This window comes from Mustela lutreola, chromosome 13, assembly GCF_030435805.1.
Source record: "Mustela lutreola isolate mMusLut2 chromosome 13, mMusLut2.pri, whole genome shotgun sequence".
In the NCBI taxonomy this organism is placed as follows: Eukaryota; Metazoa; Chordata; class Mammalia; order Carnivora; family Mustelidae; genus Mustela; species Mustela lutreola.
The window spans coordinates 4,935,709-4,953,490 of record NC_081302.1 but is presented as its reverse complement, the minus strand read 5'-3'; the positions used below and the strand labels follow the sequence as shown (position 1 = coordinate 4,953,490).

Genomic DNA, 17,782 nt, shown 5'->3' with positions numbered 1-17,782 from the left:
GGGCTTACCAGGCTTCTGGGGAAGCCACGCATGCCTCCTTGGTCTCCTTGGGGGCAGGACCGTGTGGTGTGGTGAGCAGCCACAGTTCAGTACCGAGAACATGGCTCACCCCTGAGCACAGCAGGTGCAGTTTGTTTTGGGAGAAGTCCTCCTCCACTGGATGGACGCAGTGCAGGTGAGCCTGGGCAGCCCTTCCCCCCCACCCCCTACAGGAGGATCCCTGGGTCACCTGACTGGGCTACACCACCCTGATTGCTCACGTGTGGGCACAGGACCTAGGTTAAGACTACTGGTTCAATGCAGGTCTTCTGCAGAAATGTTGGGAATGGGGTGGTCTTTTCCTGCTACAATTTCTAAACTGAGAAGTTGTAATTTTGTAGTTGTTGGTAAAATCAATTAACAGAGAGAAAAGCAGAGCTCAGAGCCAGAGAGAAAGAGTAGAGTGAGCTTTGGAGCTAGAAATAGTGTTTGATCCACATCTATACCTAATCTCTCCATGTGGACCTATAGATCAATATACTGATATATCTCACTGATCCATGTGTTCCTATAATCTGTCCATCAACGTATCTATCCATCTGTCATTGATCTAATGAATAATATATAAGACACTCTGAAGTTTGTCTCTGGGTTCCTCAATTAAATAAACCAATGAATTCTCATTTTGCTTCAGTCAGTTTTAGTTAGGTTTCTGCAACTTGCAGGAGTCCCCAACACACAGTGTCCTCATGGAGACATGGTGAGGCCCTGAAGAGATGATGTACCATTAGTGCTCTGCAGAATGTCTTGCCCATACTGCGCAATCACAACTGGTGGCTGGTAACAATCTTCCCAGTGGTTGTAACAGCAGTGGTAGTGACACAGGAAGGTAGCCCCAAAGCCATGGACTAAATCTTCTTCCTGGATTTTATCTTTGCATGGGAGATAACCTGTTTAAACCTAGGGAAATATAGTTTCTCTGTAACCCCTTTTCATGTCTGTGCATTTGAGATAATAACACTTTCCATACTTATAAGGAAAGTTATGGAGATAGAGCGAATTGTCCCCTTCCTCCTCTGTACTTGGTCCATACTTTAAGTGTAATGACGCCAGGCCAGCTTCTCTGTAATTTGTTCACTTCTACAAATGAACATGTGTTTCTTGGGTTATGAATCACATCTATTAATCTTTCCATCACCAGCATCTGGCATAATGCCTAATAATAGATGTATGCAGAGATGCCCATATCCAAATTCCAGAACCTGTGAACATCTGGTTACATGGCAAAAAAGGAATTAGGGATGCAGATGGAATGAAGGTTGCTTATTAGCCAAACTTCAAGTAGGAAGATTATCCAAGTAAAACTAACCTAATCATATAATCTCTTAAAATGGAAAGAAGAAGTTCAAATCGTGGGTAAGAGAGATGGGTGAACCTTCTCCACCATTGCTGACTTTGAACGTGGAGATGAGGAATCACAAACAAAGGAATGTGGGTGGCTTCTAGAACCTGGGAGCTTTCTTAGCAAACAGCCAGCACGGAAAGGGGACCTTGGTCCGATGACAGCAAGGAAATGAATTCTGCCCGCAATCAGAATAATCAGGAATCAGACCTTCTTCTCGAGTCTATAGAAGGAACACAGCCTTTGGACATGTTGATTTTAGCCTGGTGATATCTGTGTGCACAACTGTGAGATAACATATCTGTGCTGTTTTAAGCCTTTAAACACTATGCTTGTGACAGTTTTTTAGGGCAGCCAAAGAAAATTAATGCAATGGGTCCTTGGGAAATTTTTGTTGAATGTGTGAAAATGCAAAAGAAAATACTTAGGAAGAAAGGACATAGAACATACTTTTCAGGATGTAAAATATGGAGGAGAAAGAATATAATTAAAAAAAGATTTATTAATTTATTTGAGAGATGGAAGGGGAAGGCTCAGAGGGAGAGGGAGAGAATCTTAAGCAGGCTGCATGCCCAGTGTGATCTCAGGACACTGAGATCATGACCTGGGCCAAAACCAGGAGTCGGACACCTAATCAACTGAGCCATCCAGTGCCCCAAGAATATGATTTTATATACATTCACCACATTTATCCCTGGACATTTCTATCTAGCATAGCAGGCATCTTACAGTAAAAGCCAGAAGAGCTAAGACTTTGTCAAGTCAAGTATGTGGTAAGAAAGTCACAGTGAAGAGAAGGTCAGATATGGCAGTTACTAAGTAAAGTCCTGGTGAAAAGGACCAGTGAGCACGAACAGATGCTGTGCTGGGCCGGAAGTCAGATGCCGTGGCTTCTTCTGTGGCTTTTCTTGTGGTTTCTCATGCCAGCTTCCATGGAAACTTGGGAAGGCTTCCTAATTTCCCTACTCTTCAGTGTTCTTATCTGTCAGATTTAACCACTGAGCTATTGTGTTGGATAAATATGAGTCAAGCAAAGCCCTGACTGATATTTCACCCTGCAGGTATTTCTTAGTGATCACTGAACCTGTTCTCAGCGACACTTCAATTCTTCCTCAGTCCAGGGAATGGTCCTTAGAGCCAGCGTGAGACCTACTGCAACACTGGGTGACAGCCATGTTCCTTTCAGGCAAGAACTTTCATGATTTCACACAAGGAGTCTCCTAGTCTCCTTCACACAAGAAGTCCCCCTAGGGGACTAAGCCTCCTAATCCCCACATTTGCTTCTGTTTGTGATAATTGATGGAGCTCATGATTTTTCGATACATTGATGGAGCTCGTGATTTTTCAATACATTTGATGCTTTTCCTAATGGAAGTTTCTCCAAGCTTTCAAAAGTCATGTCTTTTTGGAAAGAATAACAGCAATGAACATAGATATAAACCATTCTTTTTGAAAGGATTAAAATTTAGAATTCAAAAGCTGTCCATAATTTTAGTACAACTGTTATATGTTACATTTCCTTCTGATACAAGAGTAGGTTAGAAGTGATTAGGACATTTCCAAATGGGAGACTATTTATCTAGAGATGGAAAGTTTATTTGGCTAGAGTTTTCCCCTCCCCCCTCATTTGCTATAGACTTTATACAGCAGTATTAAGCAGAATGTACAGAAAGTGGTTAAATTTTTCCAAAACAAGAGTGCTCTAACAGCAGTATCCTGAGAACCACAGATTTCAGATTCAGAGTTAAAAATCTAATTGTTGGACCATGAAAATGTGGACACAGAACACACAGCAACAGTTGCAAACCAACTGTGGTTCTAAACTTCAAAAGGAGATTCATGAAATTTACAAAAATAATTTTATCTTACAATTAAAAATGATCTGTAATGGTTAATACTCTCTCTTCTTCATTATTGCTCTCCCTACGTAAGTATTATCCTCTAAATCCTCTCTGCTGAGCTCTCTCATTGCCTTTATAATTCCTTTTTATTGCTTCCTCTCCTCTAATCCTCCAGAACTTTTGAAGTATATAAAATTTGTCTTCATATAAGACTTAGACATTTTTCTATTCTTGAACAAACAATATTGAATGTGTCTGTTTTACTCCAAAATTGCTAGTCATTGCTGGGAGCTTACATGACTCAGTGCCACAGAGGGGACCTTGAACAACAGGAATGCCTGGTCTCACAGTTCTGGGCACTGGGAGTCCAAGGTCAGGGTGTTGGTTGGTTGGTTTGCAGATGACCAGCTTCTCCCTGTGCCTCTTCACAGTGTCTTCTCTCTGTGTGTCCAACTTTCCCTATTTTATGAGCCTGTTCTTGTGGGACAAACTGTGTCCCCTAAAACTGTCTTTGGAAATAGTCCCTTTAAAAAGGTGATGAATTTAAAAATGAGATCTTTGGTGGTGGGGAGTCTTAATCTGCTCTGACCGATGTCCTAGGGATAGAGGACATTTGGACACAGAAGGAGACACCAGGAGGACTTACAAAGGGAAGACAATGTGAAGACACTTCAAGGAAGTGGACAAACAGAGGCCTTGGGAGAAACCAAACCCATCAGCCTTTTGGTTTTGGACATCCAGCCTCCAGGACTGTGAGGAAATTAATTTCTGCTATTTAAACCACCTAGCCAGTGGCATTTCGTTATGGCAGCCCTAGCAAACTAATGCATACATTAATCAATATTGGATGAGGGCCCAGGCTAATGACTTTATTTTAACATGATTACCTCCATAAAACCCTACTTTCAAATAAGGTCACATTCTAAGGCACTGGGGGGTTAGGACGTCAAGCTATGAATTAAGGGGGTTGGGGACAGAATTGGGACACTCAGTTTGGCGGGGTGGAAGGAAGCATTTAAAATGTAAATCCTCAAACTAAACACACACAAAACAGATAATCACAACAAAAAATGGGCAGAATATATGAACAGTCACTTCTCCAAAGAAGATATACAAATGGCTAACAGACACATGAAAAAATGTTCATCATCACTAGCCATCAGGGAGATTAAAATCAAAACCACATTGAGATACCACCTTACACCAGTTAGAATGGACAAAATTAACAAGACAAGAAACAAGTGTTGGAGAGGATGTGGAGAAAGGAGAACCCTCTTACACTGTTGGTGGGAGCGCAAGTTGGTGCAACCACTTTGGAAAACAGTGTGGATATTCCTTAAGAAATTAAAAATAGAGCTACCCTATGACCCTTCAATTGCACTGCTGGGTATTTACCCCAAAGATACAGATGTAGTGAACAGAAGGGCTATTTGTACCCCAATGTTCATAGCAGCAATGGCCACAGTCACCAAATTGTGGAAAGAACCAAGATGCCCTTCAACAGATGAATGGATAAAAAAGATATGGTCCATATATGCAATGGAGTATGATGCCTCCATCAGAAAGGACGAATACCCAACTTTTGTAGCAACATGGACGCGACTGGAAGAGATTATGCTGAGTGAAATAAGTTAAGCAGAGAGAGTCAATTATCATATGGTTTCACTTATCTGTGGAGCATAACAAATAACACAGAGGACATGGGGAGATGGAGAGGAGAAGGGAGTTGAGGGAAATTGGAAGGGGAGGTGAACCATGAGAGACTGTGGACTCTGAAAAACAATCTGAGGGTTTTGGAGGGGAGGGGGTGGGGGTTGGGAGAGCCTGGTGGTGGGTATTAAGGAGGGCTTGTATTGCGTGGAGCACTGGGTCTGGTGCATAAATGATGAAACATTTCATAAATGATGAAACAGTGAAAAAATTAAATTAAATTTAAAAAAAAAGAAAGAAGAAAAGTGTAAATCCCATAAGGCGAGATGTCACATCATTTTATTAGGCCTTTGTAAAGTCCTAGTGCTGAAGGCTATTCTGAGTAATAGAGGTGTGGGGTGATGGTCTGAATTCCATTCCGTGTGCAAGTCTTCCTAATGCATATGGCAGGGTTGAAATGTTAGGGAACAGATCACTTTAATGTGAGATGATGACTTTCTCTTGTCTCCACAGGAGAACATGTTGTTAAAGTGTATCTAACTTCCAGTTCCCTTTTGTGTGCATTCCCGTGATGTTGTGGGCAGAGGGATCCAGGCAGAGGCACCTGCAGGCTCCCGGAACATGCCGGACACCACCCTACCTTCCTGAGGTGCTTCCCCAACCTCAGAGGGCCTCTCCTTCCTTACGACGGGGCCCACCACTCTTTGGGCTGTTACCCAAATTCATTCATTAGGTTTTTGTCTACTGAGCACTCTGGGTGAGGCACTTTTGTGGGCCCTGGGGACATGGTCAGAAGCACCATTAAGTTCTGGCCCCCACCCAGTTCACCATGAGGCAGGGGGATGGGCCAGACCCATGTAAGGAAGCGCCCTGCAGCACAGTGGGCTTACAAGACCAGGCCACAGCCCCTATTCAGGGCCTAAGAGAATGACGGATGGCAAGGGGCTAGCCAGGTGAAGTTGTGGTGAAGGGTGTGCCTGGCAGGGATCCAAAGGAGAAGGGATGACAAGTGAGCCTGGCAGGGCAAGGGGGTCACTGCGCACAGATCTAATCCGGGGCAGGAGCTTAGGGACCACCTAAGGGCATGAGGACTTTGAGAAAGGCATGATCCTTCCCCTGAATGGGCCACAGGGTGAGTTTCTTCCAAATGCTAACTGCGTAGACCCTCTGACTCAGCGAGTCTCTTGGTGCAGCATTTATCCTGCAGATAATATCACAAGTGTAGGAAATAATACAGCACCAAAAACAGCCCTTGCCAAACCAGACTTAATAACACATTAAAAATTACCTAAATGCCGTCGATTTGGAACTGGTTGGAGAGTGATACATTTCTAGCCGACGACTGTGTGGCTGGGTGGAGTGGGGAAGGGCCTGGCTTCATTTCCACTCCTTGGTATCCTTCAAATACTGTGCGTGTGCACGTATGACCAATTCAAAACTAAGCAAATACAATGTCTTCATTTCGGGTGTGTGTCCTAGCTGCTTTAGTCTCGGTGACATCAGTGGGGTCATGAGGTCTTGTTTCTCCCCGTAGATGCAGTGGGCAGAAATTCTGTTATCTATGAGGCGCAGAGCAGCGGTGAGCAGGGCAGGACCCAGCACCCATGTCTACCCACCGTCCCGGCGGACAGTGAAGGACACTGCAGGAGTCACGACAGCTAGTGAGAACTAGTGTGGCTTTGTGTCCAGTCCCTGAAAACTGGCCTCTACCACACGGCGTGTTTGGCAAAGATACTGACTTTATCTATTCATGGGATAAGCAGGTAACATTGGACCTTGGAGGATCACACTCCACATTGGCCGTGCACATTCAAGATGGATTCTACCTTTTTTAAAGATTTTATTTATATACTTGATGCAGAGAGAGACAGCGAGAGAGAGAACATAAGCAGGGAGAGCAAGAGAGGGAGAAGCAGGCTTTCCGTTGAGCAGGGAGCCCGATGCCAGGCTCAATCCCAGGACCCTGGGATCATGACCTGAGCCGAAGGCAGATGCTTAAGGACTGAGCCACCCAGGCGCCTGGGGCTTCACATTTTTAAATGATCTCTGTAAGAATTCATGAGGCAGGAAGCAAGAGATCCTATCTCAGGACAATTCTTTCTCTTGTGGTTGGAATTATTTTAATTTCCCTTGCCGTGTTTGTCCCCAAAGGTGGAGGAAGATGCTGGACTTTCTGGGGCTTTCCAAGCCCACATACACAAAGAAAGAATGAATCATGGCCAGTGTCCCAAGACAACCCAACAAAGCTGTTTTTCCCCCTGATAATGGAATGTCCAGTAAGGAGGGAATGTCACGATGGCAGCCCCGAACCTGACGCTCACTAGAGGGAAGGAGTGTCTTGGCCAAGTTAGTGTTTTCAGACTCTCAGCCGGTAATTAAAGAGACAATATGGTACGTTTGGGACTGAAGGTAGCGCAACCAATAGGGTAATAAAGGCAATAAAACTGTTGTCTTAAATAGCAGCCTAGAAGTTTTATCCTCAACTGGGCTCTGTATTTCCAAGCATTCCTTTGGGGAGGTTAAACATTAACTCCGTCCATGTGGTCTTCCCTACACTAGACTCACTCCTGTTTTTGGAATTGGCTTTAAAGTTAATTTTAAAGTCACGCTTAAAAACTGATTGACAATTTTTAAACATATTTCCTTCCACAATTACTTGCATTACTTGTGAAATTTAGCTCATTTAGTTATATGCACATTTAGATTGTATATGTGACTTGTATATATGAGTTAATTATATATATATGGCTACATGTCTGTGTGTGTTTGCATGTGTACACACACTTTCAGATAAATCTCCTGAGGCCTAAAGAGAATACTCTAGAGGGAAAATTATTTTCTTTTTAAAGATTTTATTTAATTGGGAGAGAGAGAGAGCATGAGTTGGGGGGTGGAGTAGAGAGAGAGAGGGAAAAACAGACTCCCCACTGAGCAGGGAGTCCGACGAGGGGCTCAATCCCAGGACCCTGGGATCGTGACCCAAGATGAAGGTGGACCCTTACAGCTGGAGCCACCCAGGTGACCCTGTGAAAATTATTTTCAAAGAAAATTTGTAACTTGTTTCAGACAATGACTGCATCATGAGTATAAAGACTGAGTTTCTAAATTATATTAATTTGAAGAAACTGGACATTGAAGGTATGTTCTAATATTCTTTTCCTAAAGCGTAGACATTGTGATTACCTGATAAACTAGAAATTGTGATTAACAATCACCATCTCCTCTGGTAATTTCAAGCCAAGCCATCAAAACAAACAAACAAACAAACAAAATCCACCCAAAAAACAAAGAAACAAAAAGCGCACAGGAGTTCAAAATTGAGAAAAATTGGTTCATTTTCGTTTTTAAAGTTTACTTAATGTATTATTTCCTTACATGACACAAACATACATTTATGACCAAACACAAAGTTTGTTTAGACAATATTTACCCAAACATTTTAGGGACCTTGGGCTTTTCTCACAACCTTTTCCTCTAACACCTGTGCAGGTCTGTGCGTACACCACCTAAAATCCTTGCTAAGTGATCTGAAAAAGTTTGCCATCTCAGTGCATTTTCCAGAAAACAGAGCTTGGCAGTTCTCTTTCCTTCGATTGGAAAACAATGGGCTGGGCAGAGAACATGAGCAACGCTCGATTTGGCGTGTGTGTTGAACAGCTGAAGACGCGTCACGCAGGCTGTGAGCTGGGGTCGGTCCTCCCTCTCATCCAGGGACCCGCGCTCTCCAGCGGTTGTGCGGGAAAGAAGCGATCACTTACAGGCTAATCTCAGGATGGACTGAAGGCTCAGTTCCTGTGGTGCTAGTAATACAGACACCGAACCAACAGCCAGGGAATGTGGGTCCCGTCTTTTGGAATAACAACGTTCTTTTTGGGTGTGTGTGTGTGTGTGTGTCTGTGTGTTGGGGGGCTCTATAATCGTCTGTAAAGTGAACATCAGACGGGGCGAGCTATGTAATTCAGGCTGAGCTCGGAAATGGATGAATTCCATGATCCTGTGAGGAAAGTACAATGTCTACAGCAGCTTGGTGTCTCGACCAGCTCCGAGGAGGACACGGGGCCTCACAGAGATGTCGAATCCGGATGAAGCAGGTACACACCGTCGTTAAGTAAGATTTCACTTGTTCTGGGAGATTCTTCCTTGCCGGACCCTTCCTAACTGAAATTTCCCAATTCGCGTTCTCCACTCACCTTACCCCCTTCCCGGCCCCCATGCCGGCTGTAAGCCCTTCTGCGTCTCACCGGCCACTCACAGGTCCAGGAAACCTGCTGAGGATGAGTATTTCACCCCCCTGCGTGCTTCAGAGAGAATCTCGGACAGTTTGATTCAACCAAAGTCCACGCTGACCAACTTGCCGTCCCGGTGGCCGGCACTGCCCCTCCATTAGGGTCGCATTCAGCGGTTCTGTCTTGAGCAAGTAGTGACTCTGCATCCTGGGGGTTCAGAGAGGACCAGACCTCGCTGTCAGACATAGGAGGGGTCACTTGTGCTGTAGGTTAACAGGCGACTGTGGGCTGATGTCCCTCGCAGCCTCTCTGGGACGTGGCCTCAAGGAGGCCAGCTTTTCTGCTTTTCTGCTCAGTCCACCTGCAGGGCTCACCTGCCCGATGCCAGGTCAGGAAATGGCCCCAGGTGTGGCCCTTGTTGGCTCTTTGGAGCAGTTAGCTCTGAGCTCGCTGCGATCCAGGCTGCACGCTTCTCCGGGCTGGTTCCACGCCTGGTTTCCTCAGTGTTCCTGGTCTGACCCCTTCCAGTCTCTTCCATCAGGCGGGGCGTAGAGATGGAGCACAGGAGCACTCCTTGAGCTCTGTTAGAATTCCCTGAGTTGGTCTCGGGAGCAGGCTTGTGATGGGTGTGCACCCCGCTTTCAGCACGGCTGGAACTAGCTGAGTTTACCCACAGCTCCCCCTGGAATTACTCAGGAGGCAGGTATCTTTCTGCCCTGACCTGAAGGAACGTGTGGTCTTCCTTTTGCTCTGGGGTGACGGCACTTTCCAGGAGGACTATATAGACCAGAGATGGTCTCCATTAAACTCCGGATTCTGTTAGCCTCTCGGAGAGATGAAGACACGGAAACCTTCTAGAGGGCCTGACTTCCCAAAGTTCAAGTTACGGGCAGAACCTAGACATCCTAGCTGCTGTTCAGTGCCTGTTTTCTGCATTATCCCTCTGTTCGAGGCAGGTCTGAGCTGTTGGGAGCTTGTCGGAGTGGCATCGGGGAAGACAGCCTTGAGGATGAAGACCGGAACTCAGATTGGAATATGCGGATTTGAATAAACCTCAAAAAGTACCAGGTTTTAATGGAAGAAGACATCCCCAGCACACAGAGTTACTACATTGTACTTGGTTTTTGGTTTTTTTTTTTTTTAATAATCCAGTTTCGTATTTCCTTATTTTACTCTAGTCATGCCATCTCCCCTCAAATTTCTGTTTTGACCTTATTTTTTATATATTGGTTAGGAGGTCTGGGGCTATAAATGGGCCTGGCACAAAAGCGTCATTTGGTCCCTGTGTTCTCGGCCTCCAGCGCATTCCAGGAAACAGTGAAAACATTCACGCTCTGAGGAAAATACAGAAATCGAAGGTGGCGCCGGTGTACAAATTAAAACCTACGGGCAGCCGTTGGTTCCACGCACATACTCTTCTTTAATGAGAAAATCTTTGATGTTATTAAAAAACAAACAAACAAAAAAACACCCTTATCAGCTCCCAGTCGTGTCGGAACTGGGTTTTGGAAGTAATCTCTCCCAGTTGGGAATGCCCTCCAGTGAATTATGAGACGTAAGACGTTAAAAAAAGTTCCTCTCTAATCTGAACAATATGCACATCAAAGGGTCCCCCCTTGTCCTCAGGGGGGTTCCGTCCTGCTCCCGCCGCAGGCGACGCCCGCCGGCTGCAGCAGCGCAGCCGCGCCACCAGGGGGCGCGCGCCGCCACCGCTTCTGCCTCTGCCGCCGCCGCCGCCCCCGCACCAGCAGCCCCCGCACCAGCAGCCCCCGCACCAGCAGCCCACTGCGCTCCCCCCGGGGACAGAACCATAACCTTATTCTTGTCACAGCCCCCAAAGACGAAATGCAGGATTTACAGAGATTTCTCAACATAGGTCTCATCCCCGTGGTCAGGAGCCCCCCGCCGGCCAACTGTACTTTCTCCCAATAACTCAGGACAAATGCGGCGGCAGATCCTGCCGACCCGGTTCCGTCCAGCCTCCCAGCGGCGACTCTCCTAATGCTGCGACCAGGGCGCCCGCAGCCCCGGGTCCTCCGCGACCCGTGCTCCGCCGTGCGGGCAAGCGCTCAGGACGTCTCCCGGGGCTTCGCGGAGGAGGGGTGCGGGGAAGCCCGCGTGATCACCGCGGGGCGGGCTGACCCCGAATCAGCCCGACCCCACCCCTGCACTTGGAAGCGGAAGGAACCGTCTGGAATAGCTGCGCATTACGTAGAAGGAGCCCGGGGACAGAACCCACCTTGCAAAGTCTGAGCTCAGCACTGCCTACCATTAGGACAGCGTTCACCCTGACAGCGCGCGGTTTCTCCCCAATTAGCTTTTCGAACACTCCTTCAGTGATGTGTCTGCTCTATGCTTTAAAAGAAAAAGCGTCTTTCCTTTGTCTCCTAAAACGGAATCAAAATTTAACGTATACGGAGGTACTCTTCTGGTCATCTACGTTTGTGGTCAGAACCTTTGGCCATGACCTTTTGCAGAATCGTCAAAGACAACGAGCAGTGCTAGAGAGGGATTCTCAGATAGTTAAGTTTTTTCCTAAGTGACGGGCTTACTAAGGATCATAGACATATGAAGTAGCAGGTGATTAAGATAAAAAATATTTTGCATTCAAATACTGAATCTAATAACTGTCTAAATACTGAATCTAATATTACTAATCATCACTAAATACTAATACTATACTAATAATAATCACTAAATACTGAATCTAATAACTGTCACTAATAATCTAATAACTGTCACCAAAGCTGAATCCAAAGGCTGAGATGCCCTTTTTGTAAATGACAGGAATCCTGAGTGTCAGTCTATAGGTAAAAAAGCATCTCTGAGAGGAAGAACTGAATGTCCTATAATCCCACATCCCTAAAAGACTGGATGCAGAGGATTCTCTGGAAAGGGCATCACACACTACTGGTTTGTTACCATGGAGAGGAACCTTGAACAAAACTGAGACTCCCTCGGACAGCATCTGGCAACGAGCCATCTGTAGGAAAGTGCTTATTGAATTCTTTTTTGAGGTTGGCTCTAGAGGGGAGATCTATTCTTCTGGAATCTGTGCATTGGATGTACTTCCAATAGTGAGAAACCTCCATATTTAAATACGTGGAATTTTAAGGGCAGTCTGTGTATTCTTTCAACTCTTGATGATAAATGATTATATATTTTTCACTATATAGAATGGGAAAAAAATTAAAACAAAAAGTGGAATTACTGAAGGCAAGATTAAGACCAACTTATTGGTTAATTTCTTTTCCTAGAACTGTGTTTAGCTCTATTTTAATAAGGAAGGCATCCTACAGGTCTATGACCATTTGAGAACATACAGAGTTGCCATAGGATAGCCGAGTTGCCATCCCAGGGGGCCTTAGGTTATCTGCAGCCAGATGGGAAACTAGAAAAAAAATTCTATTTCTCTACTATATTTAGTCCAATTCTGCCTGAGTACTGAGGATATTTCATTCAAAATGCATAAAGGACCTGGCATGATTCATATGTACTCCATCACAAAAGTCACAAGTCACAAAATGGTGACTTGTTTGGATCTTCATATCTATTTGTAAGAGACGAACCACCAAAAACTGTGTGACAATTTCGAGAATAAATGATATACCTATAAAAGTCTACCTAGTTCTTCTAGAAGTGTGACAAGCCCCTTGGTCCCTGGGAGTTGTGCTCTGGGCTAATTTCTTCCCAGAAGGATGCTATTCTTGGGGGGGTCATGTTTGGAACCATCATCAGTAATGAGAAGCCAGCAAGTGACTGCATCAATAGAAACATCTCTCTCGTCCAGGTCCAGCAGCAAAATTCAAAGGACAGCTGAGGGAGACATTGTGGTTGCTAGTTACCAAGAAAGAGAAGAATTCTTTAAGAAGGCCTGGTCACACCTTAGAAAAGAAGCTCAATCTGAAGATTAGTACCTTTTCTGTCAAAAAAAAAAAAATTGCAGAGCTCGGTAAAATGCCTTCAGAATTTATTCTGCACATTTTTTGAGAAGCTGAGCAGTGAAAGGAAGGCGAGCCCAACAGCGAGTGTGAATGAAGAGGTAGGTTCTGGGGACTGAGTGATGGGATTCTCCCCCAAGTCTTCTAGGCTCTGTGGCATTTTCTCTGGGCCCAGTGAAACAACTCCCTGTTCCTGTCTCTTTCCTGTAATGCTGAAGCCATGGCTATGAAAAAGCTGAATTTCCAAAACTCAAAGACAATTAAGATCATGAAGGGGAAGACAAATACCAGATGATTTCACTTACATTTGGGATCGAAAAAACCAACTAACCAACCAGATGAACAAACAAAAGCAAAAACTGACCCATAAATACAGAAAATAAACTGCCAGAGGGGAAGCGTGTGGGGGATGAACAAAATAGGTGAAGGAGAGAGAGAAGTACAGACCTCCAGTTACGAAATGATTAAGTCACAGGAACAAGGCACAAGAATAGAGTTGATGAATTATAATAGTGTTATGTGGCGAAGGGTGGAAGCTACTCTTGTTGTGAGCAAAGCCTAATGTGTAAACTTGTCGAATCACTACCTTGTACACCTGAAACCAATGTAACATTGTGTGTCAATGATACCTCAATTTAAAAAATATATATATATGGTGGACCTTCTGCCCATGTTTTCCAGAAAGAGATTATGACCCATCTTTAGCTTTCTGATGACTTTGAAAGTGTACAAGGAAGAAGAATGAATATTCGAACAAAGTAGACAACAACCTCAAAGCCTCAACAATCTCGTCTTTCATTTGAAGTTTTGTCTACTTTGAGAACCTGGTGAAAGCTCCTGACTTTCTCTAGGAAAAAAATCTAGTTACCTGTGAATGAACAAACATACAGCCTTTACGTGAAATGCCACACGTTTCTCTGAGGTTAAAAACATGGACGCCTGCTGGACTGTGATGTCGAGCAGAGGACCTCATCCTAATGACCATTTACGGGAAGTTTTTTTGTGAACGTCAAGGAAATTAACAGCCTGTGCCTGATGAATTTCAGCTCAAATTTAAAGGGAGATGATGCTGGTCTATTTCCTTCCTTCTCTCCTGTTCCTTTCCTTCCTCTTTCCCCTTTCATTTTCTGTCTCTCTCCCTCTTCTCTCTCGCACTCTTGCCGTGTCTTCCCATCAGAGAGGAGCTGGAAGGTGTCTCAATGAATAACAAAAAATGGTTGGTAAGTTCATTTACATTCTACAAATCACTTTCTTATGTACAATGGCTCTTGCCATTTGATGACGGATCTCGTGCTTTTCTCTTATCCATAATCTGCAGAGCAAACACACCGGGGGGTATTTGCTATCACTAATTTACTAATGACGAGCTGTCTGATTGCTCAGAGAGAAAGTATTCGATGGAAATAGGACAAAAGCCCGTATCTTTAGACTTCACTTAGATCTTCTTCCCACAAGACTGTGCAGCACAGGAAAGAGTCAGTTCTTAAGGCAAATTCTTAATGGAGAAATGTGGTTAACTATCTCTTGACTCTAAGTCTTATCACATAGACTTAAGAACAGTATGGCTGGTGGAGAGGTGCATGAATACGGGATCTAGAACTAATCTGATACACTCTCATGTTGAACATCTCAAGATGGCACCCTTTTAGGGGGGTTCACAAAGTTTACATGAAGGAGTATGAAGGAGTCTTTCTTGTTTCTCGATACGTATGGTGGCATTTTGTCCTTACAACCTGAAAATTAGCCCTGCCGCAACTGAAGCCATCTAGTGGGAAGGACCGCCCAGCACTTTTTGTACTGGGATAGTATAGAGCAACGACTCTGATTATCACTTCACCATGGCAAAGGGGCTTGTTCTCACTTGTTTACTCATCATTTACTAAAAAAAAAAAAAAACTACTCTTGGGGTGCCTGGGTGGCTCAGTGGGTTAAGCCTCTGCCTTCGGCTCGGGTCATGATCTCAGGGTCCTGGGATCAAGTCCCACTTCGGGCTCTCTGCTCAGCAGGAAGCCTGTTTTCCCCTCCCCTGCCTGCCTCTCTGCCAACTTGTGATCTTTCTCTCTCTCTCTGTCAAATAAATAAATAAAATCTTTTAAAAAATTACTCTTATTCTTTACATTTTATTCTGTGTCTAAATTATGTAATGCTTGTGAATATCCAGAAATTGAACACTGATATTGGTGTTTGGCCCGGTCTGAGTCATTTGCTGAAAGAAGCAAACGTTGTTATGGATATTATAAGATAAGATTGTATCTAGCCTTTGTTGTGTATCTCTAACACACACATACACACATAAACAACTTACATAGATGATTCTTTATGCTCTTGACACTTACTTAAGGTGAAGTAACACAAAATTTCTCAGAAAAACAGCCCCATGTGAAGAAGCAGCATAATTTAACTGGCCTTGTCACGTCCTCTGTTCTTATGTAATGCCACGATGTACACAGCATCCGACTACTGTAAGTCAGATTCAAACATCCCTCATGATTGCTAACATTTTCCCCCAGAATCATCCTTTTGCAAAGCTAATGTTGTGGGTCACGGGCACTCTGTAGATAACGTGATCTCTCCACACCAAGTTCTGAGGAAAGCATGGAAAACTACCAGGCGTATCTTCAAGGTTACATCGATCCGTAGAAGGAAACAACAAAGCCAACCAGCGTCCCCCAGGAAAGCAGAGCAGTGGGAGGGGCTGTGGGCCAGACCCCACCACCCACTGTACCTGTACAGATGAAGCTGGAGAGTCCCCCGTAGATGACTTCATCATTGTCGGGTAAAATAAACGGACACCTCGTCTGAACCTCCAAACAGTATTGCTTGCAAGGAATTGTCTTTCTGCAGTTAAACTGAGCGACTTCAAAGTACTGGGAACACAGCCAGGCTTTGTAGACAATCTGAAAAAAGAGAAGAATCAAAAATCGGGAGGGATGACAAGAGTTCTGTCTCTAACACAGGACATGCTGTACAAGGAGAAGCATGCTATGGTGCCAAGTGGATCCTAAGGAACCTCTCCTTTCCAGAAAGCTCTTGTACACAACACCAGCTGCAGGGGGTGACAACAGAGCAACAGAAGTCTGCCACAGAGCAGAACACGGGGGGAAGGAGCCTTGAGGGAATGGGAACGGGGCCACGGCACTGGAGTTGATGTAGCTCCTTTGAAAAACAACGGAGCTCATCAGAGCCTGGAGTTTCAACACCCAGTGATACAGAAAGTAAAAAACAAAACAAAACAAAACAAAAAACACCGTAATCAAATGTGTGGTCCCTTGCGGTCACCAACTGCAGTGTGCAAGGGGAGTTGGTTCTGAGCAGGAAGTCGGTCTAGCTATGCTGCCAGTGGACACTAGATGGCGCTGAGTCCCCTGCCACCAGAGCCAGCGGGTGGTGCAGACCAGCCTGGCCAGGCCAGCGAGGGCTTGGGCTCCAGGGCACAGAGCCGGGAGCCCTGGGAATTACATTGATGACTCGCGAGTGCACTGAAAGCCTCATCACCCCCAAGCCTGGAAGCACCCAAACTCGGTCAGACCTAACGTGCGTTGGTGTGTTTCGGAGGGTGGGAAGGAAACCTCACCAAAACCCCAACCTGGACCTTAGACACACCGCCCGATGCACGTGAGTGCGTGTTCGTGTTTAGTTACTCTAAGTGTGGAACGATTGTGACCCCATTTATCTCTGTGTTTGAGAGCTATTTAGGAAAAAAATAATAATTGAAGAAAAGATCGTTTTCTATTATAAGGAAATAAACTGCACCTGAGTCCAAAGAAAACAAAGAGGAAAGCACCCATCTATGGTCCAGGTCACTGTGATTCGGGTAGTCCCCAGATCCTAGGCACCAAGGGCTGCTGTTCGTCTGATATTCGGGGAAGATTTCGTCAACTCTGTCCTACCTAGAAACGCGATGGTTTACGTTAAATGTCCGCTAAGAGCTCAGGAACCCTTGCCAACAAGAGGAAGAACAGTACCTAGTGTTTGTCAACTTTATCCTAAGCACGGTTCAGGCTTTTCCCCCCCGCGTAAATTCTCAGGACACACCTAGGAGGTAACTGTAAGTCATGCTTTGCATACAAATGATAATTAGTAATGGAAGTAAATTAAATATCCAGAATTCAAACTCACTTTCTATCGGACTCCAGATCCTATGTCTTCAAAATTATGCTATGTTTAATCTGAAAAATTTTTTTTTAAGAAGAACTTGTAAAATCACAAGGAGTTGGTGGAATTGATCTGACATCAGCACCAAATGGTGAGTGCCTGGCCGATGTCTGTGTGGTGCTGAAATTTTATTCATAACTTTGCATCAGTTTGATCAAAGTGAAACTATTCTTTGATCAAAGGTGCCTCCATGGCAGTAAAATGGGAAACATGTGAAATTCAGATGTAAGTCTAGACAGCTGAGTAATTTAGTTGCTGTCATCCCTTATTTATTTATCTATTATATACTTATTTAATTTAAGTGGGCTGCACGCTCTCAGTGGGGGGCGATGGTGGCTGACCTCACAACCCTGAGATCAAGACCTGAACCAGGATCCAGAGTCGGACGCCCAAGCAACTGAGCCACCAGATATGCCCATCAGTACTTTATTTATAAGGGTTTATAATTCCTTAAAATGTGAGAGGGAAACATACAAATAATTTATAATCCCATAGGTCTTCTGAACACATCTTCACATAAAAGCATATATTAGAAAAACGATACCGCAATAGCTGAGGGAACTCCTGATTTCTTAAATTCCGTGTGGA

At 44.7% G+C, this 17,782-nt stretch overlaps 1 protein-coding gene across 2 annotated transcripts in view; it reads right to left on the bottom strand.

Moving 5' to 3' along the window:
• The window catches only part of NALF1 (NALCN channel auxiliary factor 1), a 617,494-nt gene that overhangs the window by 18,791 nt on the left and 580,921 nt on the right, over positions 1 to 17,782 (bottom strand). For both annotated transcript variants that reach the window (XM_059144181.1, XM_059144182.1), the window contains exon 2: positions 15,765 to 15,936. In XM_059144181.1, the coding sequence (XP_059000164.1) occupies positions 15,765 to 15,936 (172 nt within the window). The remainder of the gene's footprint in view (positions 1 to 15,764; positions 15,937 to 17,782) is intronic.